At 43.2% G+C, this 12460-nt stretch overlaps 1 protein-coding gene across 1 annotated transcript in view; it reads left to right on the top strand.

The window, feature by feature from the left end:
• LOC123765074 (mucin-3A) overlaps positions 1–12460 on the top strand; it is a 40290-nt gene that overhangs the window by 19711 nt on the left and 8119 nt on the right. The window contains exons 13-16 of the mRNA XM_069338588.1: positions 351–513; positions 2964–3088; positions 5133–5232; positions 5430–5512. Coding sequence (XP_069194689.1) covers positions 351–513; positions 2964–3088; positions 5133–5232; positions 5430–5512 — 471 coding nt within the window. The remainder of the gene's footprint in view (positions 1–350; positions 514–2963; positions 3089–5132; positions 5233–5429; positions 5513–12460) is intronic.

Raw genomic sequence — 12460 nt, 5'->3', positions numbered from 1 at the left:
CTGCTAGCTCCCGTTTACTAGTGACTCTGGGCGGGGCACGATGTTGACTAGCAAATCAGAAACCTCAGCTGCAGCGAGCCTCCAGGACACACCCAGCTGAGGGCTGCTCTCTCCGTGGGCGCGCTGAAAAGACGTAATGTTATCACAAAATACAGATTCTTTGCCTCCATCGCTCAGTCTGGTCATAAAACGCGAAAACGTCATGCAGTTGGTCCAGCCCTGATACGTTATCTCAACCTAAAAACGCTTCCTCTCCACCCACACTAATTCTTCCATGTCCCTACTTCCCGGCTCACCCCATGGGGGTACCTTGTCTTATATTTAATTCGACTCTTCCTTTCCCTCCACAGTCAAGTAACTCTGGACCTATTATGAACCGGCGAACTGTAGGCCTAATCAGCACTGGGTACTGTGCATGCCCCTACACCACCAAGGGGAACATACCCAACCAGCAGTCCTTCATCTGTGCTCCGGACTTTACCTACTACCTCAATACCTTCGTTGGATGTGAATGTAAGTACTGCAAATTGGTTAAAAAGATTCCTTATTTACATTTAGAATTCAATTTGACAATATAAAATAAAAAGATAATATAAAATAATATAAACAATATAAAAATAAAAATAATATAACATATAAACAATATAAAAATAAAAATAATATAACATATAAACAATATATATATATATATATATATATATATATATATATATATATATATATATATATATATATATATATATATATAACAATATAAAATAAATAAGATAAAAACGAAGCACTACCTAATAAATTCCCTGTAACCTACCTTACCCCTCTAATGTCATCCAATGTCTGTTTTTTTAAAGAGCGCTGTTTGTCGACATAATTGTATTTGTGCTGCTTTTTCAGCTATGTTTTCATTCCATGTTTTCATTTTACTCTTTATGCTCAATTAGTATTAAGCTTTAGTCATTTAAGTTTTTTATGCCCGAAACGCTTTGCGTAATAGTGGCTTTAGGCATTGTATGTACTAGCTCTAACTACAAATCCATCACTCTTTGTAAAATCTCTTTTATGTATGTACCTTACCTAAATAAACATTTGATCTGATTTGATTTGAATATGGTTGATGTTCAGTTGTTTCTGTGTTATTGTGTATTAATCCTTGGATATACTATACAGCACTCGATAGACCAATCTACTCTGATCATGCAGCCCGGTCATGGGACATTAGTCAAATTTTGTTTTTACTCAGAATATTATGGGGTAACTGATCTAATCTCCAGATACCATCGCGGGGGGCTCCAAGGAAGATGTCATGTCTTAGGGGAGTGTGTTTCCTGGCCATGAAGTAGAGGGAAAGTTACCTTTAATTTGTTTAGGGAGACCTGAACTCACTAATCACTCTGGTCAGCCCTTAGCATGACCGAGTGCTCTGTGGATCACACTGTGGGGTTTGTGGTAGGAGAGAAGTGCCTGCCCGAGAGTGGGCGAAGTGGATCATACCACTTCCTAAGTGCTTATATTGTTAAGGACATCCATGTGGTAACGAGTATTATTGAACAATACCTTTTTTTAATTACATTAATAGTAATTTGTTTAATATTTTAGAAAATACAATAAAAACATCTATGGTTCATCCAATAAAATCAGCAGACTTCTAGATGTTACTACTGCTCGGCTTAGACTCGGTTACAAGTATCTCTGGGAATTTTCATTATCTGCTGATGTAGACCTGACCAAATGTAAACTGTGTCAACAAAATTATTCGCACACCCTCCGTCACTATGTGATGGAGTGCGAAAAGATACGTGAATTTAGAGACAATTCTATAACCACTGTTCCAGCGATGTGTCAATATTTCATTTAAAATGATCTGCTACCAGAAATTTTAGCCAAATATCCCCAGTTTGCAAACTGTTTTTAGTAACTAAGTGATTGTAACCTATCCACCGCTGTCCACTGGATGGGGGGTTACCTTGAGGTGCTTCCGGGGCTTAGCGTCCCTGCGGCCCGGTCGTCGACCAGGCCTCCTGGTTGCTAGACTGATCAACCAGGCTGTTGGACGCGGCTGCTCGCAGCCTGACGTATATGACAGCGGTATGCAGGACAAACATATCAATTTTGAGACTAGCTCTCCACATATGTTAGTTGCTTAATTTAGAACCTGTACTTGAGGTCGATCTCGAACCCATTGTTGATGTGACGACTTATACTGAATTTTGTAACTAGCTCATCAAGATTGTAACTTGCTTAGCTAAATGAATTGTGGGGTTCAGTCCCTGAGCCCATTATGTGCCTCTGTAACCCTTTCCACTACCGCCCACAAGATGGGTATGGGGTGCATAATAAGTGAACTATAATAACAATTAAATTTATAAAAACAACTATAATAATCCTGATGTTTAGTAATAATAATAACATAGTTTCCTCCAGTTTGATAAGTTGTTGTTTTAGATTCAGCTACTTGGAACAAAAAGTCCCAAGTAGCACGGGTTATGGTGAGCCCGTAGTGGACTTTATCCCTCCTCAGTTTGATGATTTATTGATTGATGAAGATTAAGCCACCCCAAAAGGTGGCACGGGCATGAATAGCCCGTAAGTGGAGACCTTTTTGAGCCATTACCAGTATCAATAAATAATACTAGAGATCTGTGGAGGTGCGACTGCACCCTATGTGACGGGAGATGCCTCCCGTGACCAGATTGATATGTTGTTGTTGTTTAAGATTCGCTACTTGGAACAAAATGTTCCAAATAGCACGGGCTATGGTGAGCCCGTAATGGACTAAGATTGATATGTTGTTTTGTTGTTAAAGATTCGCTACCTGGGACAAAAAGTTCCAAATAGCACGGGCTATGGTGAGCCCGTAATGGACTAAGATTGATATGTTGTTGTTGTTAAAGATTCGCTACCTGGAACAAAAAGTTCTATATAGCACGGGCTATGGTAAGATTGATAGATTTTCTCTATATTTCCAGTGTTACACTGCGTCAACGGCACACCGGCAGCTGCCCCTATGCAAGGCTCTCGTGTATGGGACGGCAGCACTACTGTCTACGGCACTGTCATCAACTACACCTGCAATGCTAATTTCGTGTTCAATGTGAGTAGCTCCGTGTTTAATGGACCTTAATTTGGGCTAACTAAAGAGGGTTCTGGAAGGCTAAACCAGTCGACGCTGTAGTTGCAGAGATATTCCTGCGCGGGCCCTAAGCCTAAGGCTGGCAACCTTAAGTGCTACTTGTTTCTTGTTTTACTTAAGGGGTGTATGTGATTGTTTATGACTCGTGTATTCGCTTCAGTAAGATTATGCCCAATGTGTTTAACAACTTCTTCTGTAAAGACGCGCTCTTGGGTACGTTGGTCAGGAGCTGCCTCGTATGGACCAATAGGCCTTCTGCAGTTACCTTCATTCCTATGTTCTTATAGGTTTCCTGAAGTTTAATATGAACAACGAAGCCGGTTTGGCTATTAATTGAAAAGGGATACGAAGGCCGAGTAGATAAACGGAGCCAAGCCTCGTAGGCCATCGGGGAATCGAACCCGGACCTTGCTCCTTGATCTCGCCGTTCGATCACCGAGGGTCCAAGTAGCTAGGCATCGTTCCTTTACTCCTTACATCCCTTCCAAGTGTTACTTGAGTGATCAACACTCAAGCACCAGCCAGACAACATCCCTCAAGTGTAACAGTCGTTGAGGCAATCATTCAATGGTAAAAAAAAAAAATTATTAAGACTAAAATTAGTTCCTTATTACGACTACTCATGGCCCAGTCGGTAGAGCTTGGGCCTCACAGCCACGGGGGTCCATGGTTCGAGACTCCTACAGCCCAGGTGAGTGACTTGGACAGTAGTTTGATCCACATCAGTTAACTAACAACATTATAAGTTTCTCTGCTGTGCCTGGTGCTTATTAGACCAATTAGATGTTCACAGGAGAGCTAAGAGGCTCCTCGAGGCGCCAAACAGCCTCATTCAGTCGTACAGACAATGGCACAATAACACGGCTGAAAATTACACTTGGTAATGGTCCAAAACGTCAATTACTTCATTTTTAAATTGACCTGAGGGCCACTAACAGTAGTGGCCTCATAGAGGACAGGAAGCCGGAGGTTTGTCTCCCACCCCACCCAGGGACCTGACGGCTGAGTGGACAGAGCTCGGAATTCGTAGTCCTAAGGTTCTGGGTTCGATCGCCGGCGGAGGCGGAAACAAATGGGTCGAATTTCTTTCACCCTGATGACCCCTGTTCACATATCAGTAAATAGGTACCTGGGAGTTAGACAGCTGCTACGGGCTGCTTCCTAGGAGTGTGTAACAAAAAGGAGGCCTGGTCGAGGACCGGGCCGAGGAGACACTAAGCCCCGAAATCATCTCTAAATAACCACAAGATAGCCTCAAGAAGAAGATACGTCGCCCTATGGTCCTCATTGTTACTAAGCACTATCAAAACTTTTTGCAATTTTTACCTATAAATTTTGCAATGCCTACTTAATTTTTTTTTAGATTAAGGACCTGCCCGAAACGCTGCGCGTACTAGTGGCTTCACAAGATGGTAATTACTATGCTACGTATCCTCACAATGCCAATGTACCTTCTTGTATATATATAAATATATATATATAAATAAATAAATAAAACAGGAGGATGGCCTGGCAGGTCATCAGTGTTTAATTATATGTAATATAATCGATTTCAAAGGTATTTAGTACAACGTGATTTATATACCATTTATGTATATTATATATATATATATATATATATATATATATATATATATATATATATATATATATATATATATATATATATATATATATATGTGTGTGTGTATATCACGAAAATAAACACGTGATTAAGAATGTGACAATGTCAGACCACGGTGGAAAATGAAACAGGCATTTCCTTAAGTACTTTCTTATATTAAATACATCTTCAGAAGGAATGGATTCCTTTCCTTCGATCCATTCCTTCTGAAGATGTATTTAATATACGAAAGTACTTAAGGAAATTCCTGTTTCATTTTCCACCGTGGTCTGACATTGTCATATATATATATATATATATATATATATATATATATATATATATATATATATATATATATATATATATATATATATATATATATATATATATATGTTGCAGACTTACGGGTTCCCATCGTCATTGATATCGACTTGTGGATGTCTCTCGAAGTGGACCTACGAAGTTCTTGATCCCACACTACAGTTGCCTTCGTGCGTGGGTAAGTACACCTCTACACTGTACAGCTGCATGTATAAGTACACCCTTCAGTACACTTCCTTGCTTAAGTACACCCCACACTCTATATCTGCTTGTGTGAGTATACAACTCAACTCTCAACTTAATATCGAGGTCAATCCCCCCCCCCACTACCCTAACCTAACATAACGTAACCTAATCTAAGATTCTCAATTACAGCCGTGTGCCCAACACCCTCGACTCTGGCTACAGGAGCTGTTGTGTTGTCCCTAAGTCATACCCCGGCCATCAACGGTACTGTGGTCAGTATACACCGAGATACACTTACTAGGCTTGGTCAATATAGCCAGAGATACAGTTACTAGGCTTGGTCACTATAGCCAGAGATACAGTTACTAGGCTTGGTCACTATAGGCAGAGATACAGTTACTAGGCTTGGTCACTATAGGCAGAGATACAGTTACTAGGCTTGGTCACTATAGGCAGAGATACATTTACTAGGTTTGGTCACTATAGGCAGAGATACAGTTACTAGGCTTGGTCAATATAGGCAGAGATACAGTTACTAGGTTTGGTCACTATAGGCAGAGATACAGTTACTAGGCTTGATCAATATAGCCAGAGATACAGTTACTAGGCTTGGTCAATATAGCCAGAGATACAGTTACTAGGCTTGGTCAATATAGCCGGAGATACAGTTACTAGGCTTGGTCAATATAGCCGGAGATACAGTTACTAGGCTTGGTCAATATAGCCAGAGATACAGTTACTAGGCTTGGTCAATATAGCCAGAGATACAGTTACTAGGCTTGGTCAATATAGCCAGAGATACAGTTACTAGGCTTGGTCAATATAGCCAGAGATACAGTTACTAGGCTTGGTCAATATAGCCGGAGATACAGTTACTAGGCTTGGTCAATATAGCCAGAGATACAGTTACTAGGCTTGGTCAATATAGCCGGAGATACAGTTACTAGGCTTGGTCAATATAATAATAAAAATAATAATGTTTTTTTCAGGTACAAGTACCTACATACAAGATGAGTTACAAACAGACTGCTACATATGTAGATAGAACTAGTACATACTATTTCTAGATACAGGTAGTATATACTATGCCTAAAGCCACTAATTCGCACAACATTTTGGGCAAGGCGTGGGAAAAACACTTGATAAACTAAGAGACTGAAAACTAATTGATAATAATTAAAAAAAATTGACAATAATTACATATTGAATGGAACAGTAGAAATTGCAACAGAACACCAGAAGTCATTTTAATTAAATAAACAGACCGGCAACAATTTTATATTGTTAAGTTTGTACATGGCAGATATCAGCAGTTACACAAGTCGGTTAGTAATTATTATTGTTTGAGAATAGCAAGACATGAGTTGACGTTTAGGAGGCATGATAGGTTACGTGGAGTTGATGAGGGAGTATATTAGTTTCTCTCTTAAACTGGTTGAGTGGGGACAGTCTTTGGCGTGATTGGCAAGGTTGATCCATACTTTGAAACCCTTGATTATATATCTTACAGTCGAAGATACAGTTAATAAGCTTCGTAAAGCACAAACTAATATATATATATATATTATTTTCTGGTTTAGGGCTTCTATCCCTCTAACTATTTTCTTAGCATCAGGGCTTAATTGAAATAGGAGTTCTCCAAAACTCATTTTCGTACTTTTAAGGTGAAGAAAAGAAGTGATTTACTATAGAGTGTATTACACTTATTTATATAATTAGCACAACGTTTCGAACCTCCATGGTTCATTCTCAAGTGAACAGATCTTACAATACTAGTTGATTTTATACCCGCACTGGGTCAGGTGATAATACAATAAAGGTGAAAACATGGGGGGATACATAAGGGATAAATGTGAGGTGAAACATAGAGGCTGCAGAAGGCTTATTGGCCCATACGAGGCAGCTCCTATCTAAACACAAAGATTAATCCAGTGTAATTGGCCTATTATGTTGGACATTGTCTTCTGTGTTGGCATCGATATGTTCTGGTCTTGTCCTTACTCTCATGGTGGGTAGAGTAAATAGTTCCGTGATTTGGGTGCTCATGGTAGGTCGCTCTATTCTTATGTGAATTGCCTCAAGAATTTGTAATCTTCTTGAATCTTGGGTTTTGTCTATTATGCAAGTATTCTTGTTCAACATTTCTCTTGTTAGAGTAATGTCATGGGCTTGTCTCATGTGATTCCTAGGGGCACCAGATTGAAGATGGCATGTCAAACGCCTCGTCAGCTTGGTCGACGTCATACCTATGTACTTACATTGAAGGTTACATCCTTCGTGGGGGCAAGTGTACATGTATACAACGCTTGACTGCTGTAGAGGGTTCTCCGTCGGCTTCGGGCTGTTTTTGATAAGGAGTTCGGAAGTCTTCTTGGTTTTGTAGAATATTATCAGGTTTATGTTTTGGTTAGGAGTAGTGCTTTTTACTCCTTTACGGATTATTTCTTTCATTATTCTTTCCTCTTTTTTATATTCACTGTGCATGGTTGATTTGTAATATAATTTTATTGGAGGTATTGTGGTTTCTGTTCTAGGTTCTGGATTATACCAACGGTCCAAGTGTCTTCTTATAGCAGCGTTTATTTCCGCGTTGCTATATCCGTTGTTCACCAATACCTGAGTTACTCTTTCAAACTCTCTACTCACGTTGCTCCATTCAGAGCAGTGGGTAAGCACTCGACGAATATAAGCATTGAGAACACTGGCTTTGTATCTTTGGGGGCACTCACTTCTACCGTTCAGGCATAATCCTATGTTGGTGGGCTTGGTATATACGTTGGTGCTTAAAGAGGTTCCTGTTTTTGTTATTAGTACATCCAAGAATGGCAGACTGTTATTTTCACTATTTTCATGTGTAAATCGGAGTACTGACTCTCTCTCTCTAGATGGCTTTTTAGATCAATTAGTTCATCTGAGTCTTTTTACTATGACGAATATGTCATCTATATAACGGCAGTATACAGTTGGTTTTTATTTGCTACTGAAGACTCTATCTTTGATGGTTCCCATATAAAAATTAGCAAATAAGACTCCTAAGGGGGAGCCCATTGCTACTCCGTCTATTTGTAGATTCATGTCCCCTTGTGGACTGATGAAAGGGGCTTCCTTTGTACAAGCTTCGAGAAGACTCTTCAAGTGTGGCTCAGGTATGTCTAATTTGGGGGTGCTCTCGTCTCTGTATACTCTGTCCAGTATCATTCCTATGGTTGTGTCGACTGGGACGTTGGTAAAAAGGGATTCAACGTCCAGGGAAGCGATGATACCATCGGGCTGGGTAGATTTGATTAATTCTAGGAAATCTGCTGATGATTGTAGACTATAGTTGCTTGGAGTGTATGGAGTTAGGAGTTCATTAAGTCTTTTTGCCAAGTGATAGGTTGGAGTTGGTATTTGGCTGATTATTGGGCGTAGTGGGTTACCTGGTTTATGTGTCTTAACATTGCCATAGGTATATCCTAAGCCATTGTCGCCTTGGACTATATATATATATATATATATATATATATATATATATATATATATATATATATATATATATATATATATATATATATATATATACATATATATATATATATATATATATATATATATATATATATATATATATATATATAAATAAATATATATATATATACATATATATAAATATATATATATATAAACTGAAAAATGCTGCTTTGGTCCTTGCAGTGTTTAAGAGGCAGGATGAAACAGGAAACAGATCAACAAACAATTAACTTTACTCTAATAATAATAAATGTTTCCTGCAGACACTCGGCTGTTATAATATTACAAACAAAACAAGTAGAGGAAACTCTTAATATAATAATATTCTGATGAGCTGAAGACATTCACCACAGCGTCCGACACACGACGTAGCCTGGTAGCAGACGACGGGTGGAAGGAGCTACGATGACCCGTAGAGCACCTGAGAGACTGGCTTCCATGACCCGTAGAGCACCTGAGAGACTGGCTTCCATGACCCGTAGAGCACCTGAGAGACTGGCTTCCATGACCCGTAGAGCACCTGAGAGACTGGCTTCCATGACCCGTAGAGCACCTAAGAGACTGGCTTCCATGACCCGTAGAGCACCTGAGAGACTGGCTTCCATGACCCGTAGAGCACCTGAGAGACTGGCTTCCATGACCCGTAGAGCACCTGAGAGACTGGCTTCCATGACCCGTAGAGCACCTGAGAGACTGGCTTCCATGACCCGTAGAGCACCTGAGAGATTGGCTTCCATGACCCGTAGAGCACCTGAGAGACTGGCTTCCATGACCCGTAGAGCACCTGAGAGACTGGCTTCCATGACCCGTAGAGCACCTGAGAGACTGGCTTCCATGACCCGTAGAGCACCTGAGAGACTGGCTTCCATGACCCGTAGAGCACCTGAGAGACTGGCTTCCATGACCCGTAGAGCACCTGAGAGACTGGCTTCCATGACCCGTAGAGCACCTGAGAGACTGGCTTCCATATGACCCGTAGAGCACCTGAGAGACTGGCTTCCATGACCCGTTGAGCACCTGAGAGACTGGCTTCCATGACCCGTAGAGCACCTGAGAGACTGGCTTCCATGACCCGTAGAGCACCTGAGAGACTGGCTTCCATGACCCGTAGAGCACCTGAGAGACTCGCTTCCATGACCCGTAGAGCACCTGAGAGACTGGCTTCCATGACCCGTAGAGCACCTGAGAGACTCGCTTCCATGACCCGTAGAGCACCTGAGAGACTCGCTTCCATGACCCGTAGAGCACCTGAGAGACTCGCTTCCATGACCCGTAGAGCACCTGAGAGACTGGCTTCCATGACCCGTAGAGCACCTGAGAGACTGGCTTCCATGACCCGTAGAGCACCTGAGAGACTGGCTTCCATGACCCGTAGAGCACCTGAGAGACTGGCTTCCATGACCCGTAGAGCACCTGAGAGACTGGCTTCCATGACCCGTAGAGCACCTGAGAGACTGGCTTCCATGACCCGTAGAGCACCTGAGAGACTGGCTTCCATGACCCGTAGAGCACCTGAGAGACTGGCTTCCATGACCCGTAGAGCACCTGAGAGACTGGCTTCCATGACCCGTAGAGCACCTGAGAGACTGGCTTCCATGACCCGTAGAGCACCTGAGAGACTGGCTTCCATGACCCGTAGAGCACCTGAGAGACTGGCTTCCATGACCCGTAGAGCACCTGAGAGACTGGCTTCCATGACCCGTAGAGCACCTGAGAGACTGGCTTCCATGACCCGTAGAGCACCTGAGAGACTGGCTTCCATGACCCGTAGAGCACCTGAGAGACTGGCTTCCATGACCCGTAGAGCACCTGAGAGACTGGCTTCCATGACCCGTAGAGCACCTGAGAGACTCGCTTCCATGACCCGTAGAGCACCTGAGAGACTGGCTTCCATGACCCGTAGAGCACCTGAGAGACTCGCTTCCATGACCCGTAGAGCACCTGAGAGACTCGCTTCCATGACCCGTAGAGCACCTGAGAGACTCGCTTCCATGACCCGTAGAGCACCTGAGAGACTGGCTTCCATGACCCGTAGAGCACCTGAGAGACTGGCTTCCATGACCCGTAGAGCACCTGAGAGACTGGCTTCCATGACCCGTAGAGCACCTGAGAGACTGGCTTCCATGACCCGTAGAGCACCTGAGAGACTCGCTTCCATGACCCGTAGAGCACCTGAGAGACTGGCTTCCATGACCCGTAGAGCACCTGAGAGACTGGCTTCCATGACCCGTAGAGCACCTGAGAGACTGGCTTCCATGACCCGTAGAGCACCTGAGAGACTGGCTTCCATGACCCGTAGAGCACCTGAGAGACTGGCTTCCATAACCCGTAGAGCACCTGAGAGACTGGCTTCCATAACCCGTAGAGCACCTGAGAGACTGGCTTCCATGACCCGTAGAGCACCTGAGAGACTGGCTTCCATGACCCGTAGAGCACCTGAGAGACTGGCTTCCATGACCCGTAGAGCACCTGAGAGACTGGCTTCCATGACCCGTAGAGCACCTGAGAGACTGGCTTCCATGACCCGTAGAGCACCTGAGAGACTGGCTTCCATGGGTTGCAGTTTTTTTTTATATTTCGGTGGGTGATGATGTCACGTCTTGTCAATGTGAGCAGTAACGAGCGCCTGGTGTAACTGCTAGTTTGCGCCTGGTGTAACTGCTAGTTTGCGGCTGGTGTAGCTGCTAGTTTGTGGCTGGTGTAACTGCTAGTTTGCGGCTGGTGTAACTGCTAGTTTGCGGCTGGTGTAGCTGCTAGTTTGTGGCTGGTGTAACTGCTAGTTTGCGGCTGGTGTAACTGCTAGTTTGCGGCTGGTGTAACTGCTAGTTTGCGGCTGGTGTAACTGCTAGTTTGTGGCTGGTGTAACTGCTAGTTTGCGGCTGGTGTAACTGCTAGTTTGCGGCTGGTGTAACTGCTAGTTTGCGGCTGGTGTAACTGCTAGTTTGCGGCTGGTGTAACTGCTAGTTTGTGGCTGGTGTAACTGCTAGTTTGCGGCTGGTGTAACTGCTAGTTTGTGGCTGGTGTAACTGCTAGTTTGCGGCTGGTGTAAACTGCTAGTTTGCGGCTGGTGTAACTGCTAGTTTGCGCCTGGTGTAGCTGCTAGTTTGTGGCTGGTGTAACTGCTAGTTTGTGGCTGGTGTAACTGCTAGTTTGTGGCTGGTGTAACTGCTAGTTTGTGGCTGGTGTAACTGCTAGTTTGTGGCTGGTGTAACTGCTAGTTTGTGGCTGGTGTAACTGCTAGTTTGCGCCTGGTGTAACTGCTAGTTTGCGGCTGGTGTAGCTGCTAGTTTGCGGCTGGTGTAACTGCTAGTTTGCGGCTGGTGTAACTGCTAGTTTGTGGCTGGTGTAACTGCTAGTTTGCGCCTGGTGTAACTGCTAGTTTGCGGCTGGTGTAACTGCTAGTTTGCGGCTGGTGTAAACTGCTAGTTTGCGGCTGGTGTAACTGCTAGTTTGCGGCTGGTGTAACTGCTAGTTTGCGGCTGGTGTAACTGCTAGTTTGCGGCTGGTGTAAACTGCTAGTTTGCGGCTGGTGTAAACTGCTAGTTTGTGGCTGGTGTAACTGCTAGTTTGCGGTTGGTGTAACTGCTAGTTTGCGGCTGGTGTAACTGCTAGTTTGCGGCTGGTGTAAACTGCTAGTTTGCGGCTGGTGTAACTGCTAGTTTGCGGCTGGTGTAACTGCTAGTTTGCGGCTGGTGTAACTGCTAGTTTGC

This window comes from Procambarus clarkii, chromosome 5, assembly GCF_040958095.1.
Source record: "Procambarus clarkii isolate CNS0578487 chromosome 5, FALCON_Pclarkii_2.0, whole genome shotgun sequence".
NCBI lineage: Eukaryota > Metazoa > Arthropoda > Malacostraca > Decapoda > Cambaridae > Procambarus > Procambarus clarkii.
The sequence above is the reverse complement of the archived record's forward strand: the minus strand, read 5'-3'. Positions and strand labels throughout refer to the sequence as shown.